Source organism: Trichechus manatus, unplaced genomic scaffold (assembly GCF_000243295.1).
Source record: "Trichechus manatus latirostris isolate Lorelei unplaced genomic scaffold, TriManLat1.0 scaffold00007, whole genome shotgun sequence".
NCBI lineage: Eukaryota > Metazoa > Chordata > Mammalia > Sirenia > Trichechidae > Trichechus > Trichechus manatus.
This window is the reverse complement of record NW_004443943.1, coordinates 27,797,222-27,798,046: the sequence shown is the minus strand read 5'-3', so window position 1 is coordinate 27,798,046 and position 825 is coordinate 27,797,222. Positions and strand designations below refer to the sequence as shown.

General features: G+C 67.4%; 1 protein-coding gene across 1 annotated transcript in view; it reads right to left on the bottom strand.

Moving 5' to 3' along the window:
• The window catches only part of TLX1 (T cell leukemia homeobox 1), a 5,542-nt gene extending 5,313 nt beyond the window's left edge, over positions 1-229 (bottom strand). The window contains exon 1 of the mRNA XM_004370142.1: positions 4-229. Within this exon, the coding sequence (XP_004370199.1) occupies positions 4-229 (226 nt within the window). The remainder of the gene's footprint in view (positions 1-3) is intronic.
• Between the last annotated feature and the right edge of the window lie 596 nt (positions 230-825).

Genomic DNA, 825 nt, shown 5'->3' with positions numbered 1-825 from the left:
CGCCGTAGGCCCCCACGGCCCCGGCCCCTGCACCGGCCGCTGGGCCCCCGCCGCCGCCGTAAGCGTAAGCGCCTCCGACCAAACAGCCAAGGCCGTATTCTCCGTCCTGGAGTCGCGAGGCGGGCCCCATGCAGCCACCCTGGTCCGGGCTGTTGAGGATCTGGTCAATGCCGAAGCTAATGGGTTCCGCGTGGCCCGGGTGGAGGTGATGCGGGCCCAGGTGCTCCATGCTGGCCCCGGCCCCGCGGGGGGGCCGGGTGGCGGCACTCGCGGCGCTGGGCTCCCGGGCAGCGCGCAGGGGCGCGGAGGCGGCGGCGGCTCCCAGCTGCGCGGAGACCTGGAGGCGAAGTGCGCAGGGAGGGCTAAAGTAGGGGGAGGGGAGGGAAAGAGGGGGCGCCGTATTCTTCCCTTCTCCGGCTGCTCCTTCCCCTCTCCTGGCTGCTCGCTCGCTGTTGACTCTGGGACATCAATCACCGGGTGAAAAAGCCCGGTGCTAGCGAGCCTCGCCGTTTCGGCAGGGTCTCTCCATTGGCTGCGCGCGGAGAGGAGCGGGGTGAATGACAGCGCGGGGGAGGGGCGGGGAGGGGGAAAGGGAGGCCCGGAGCCCAGTCAGATGCAGGAGTCCGAGACAGAGGGACGGAGACCGACGCTAGGAGAAGGAGTTCAGGAAGAGCTAGAAGAGAGGGACAGAGAGAGACGTAAAAGAAGAAAAGAACAGGAGGCGGCTATTCTCAGAGACGGACAGACAGATAGACCCAAGGAGGGGGAGGTCAGAGCCCGTTCCCAGCCTGATAAGAGCCATCCCTCACTTTGAACAAGGCCGAA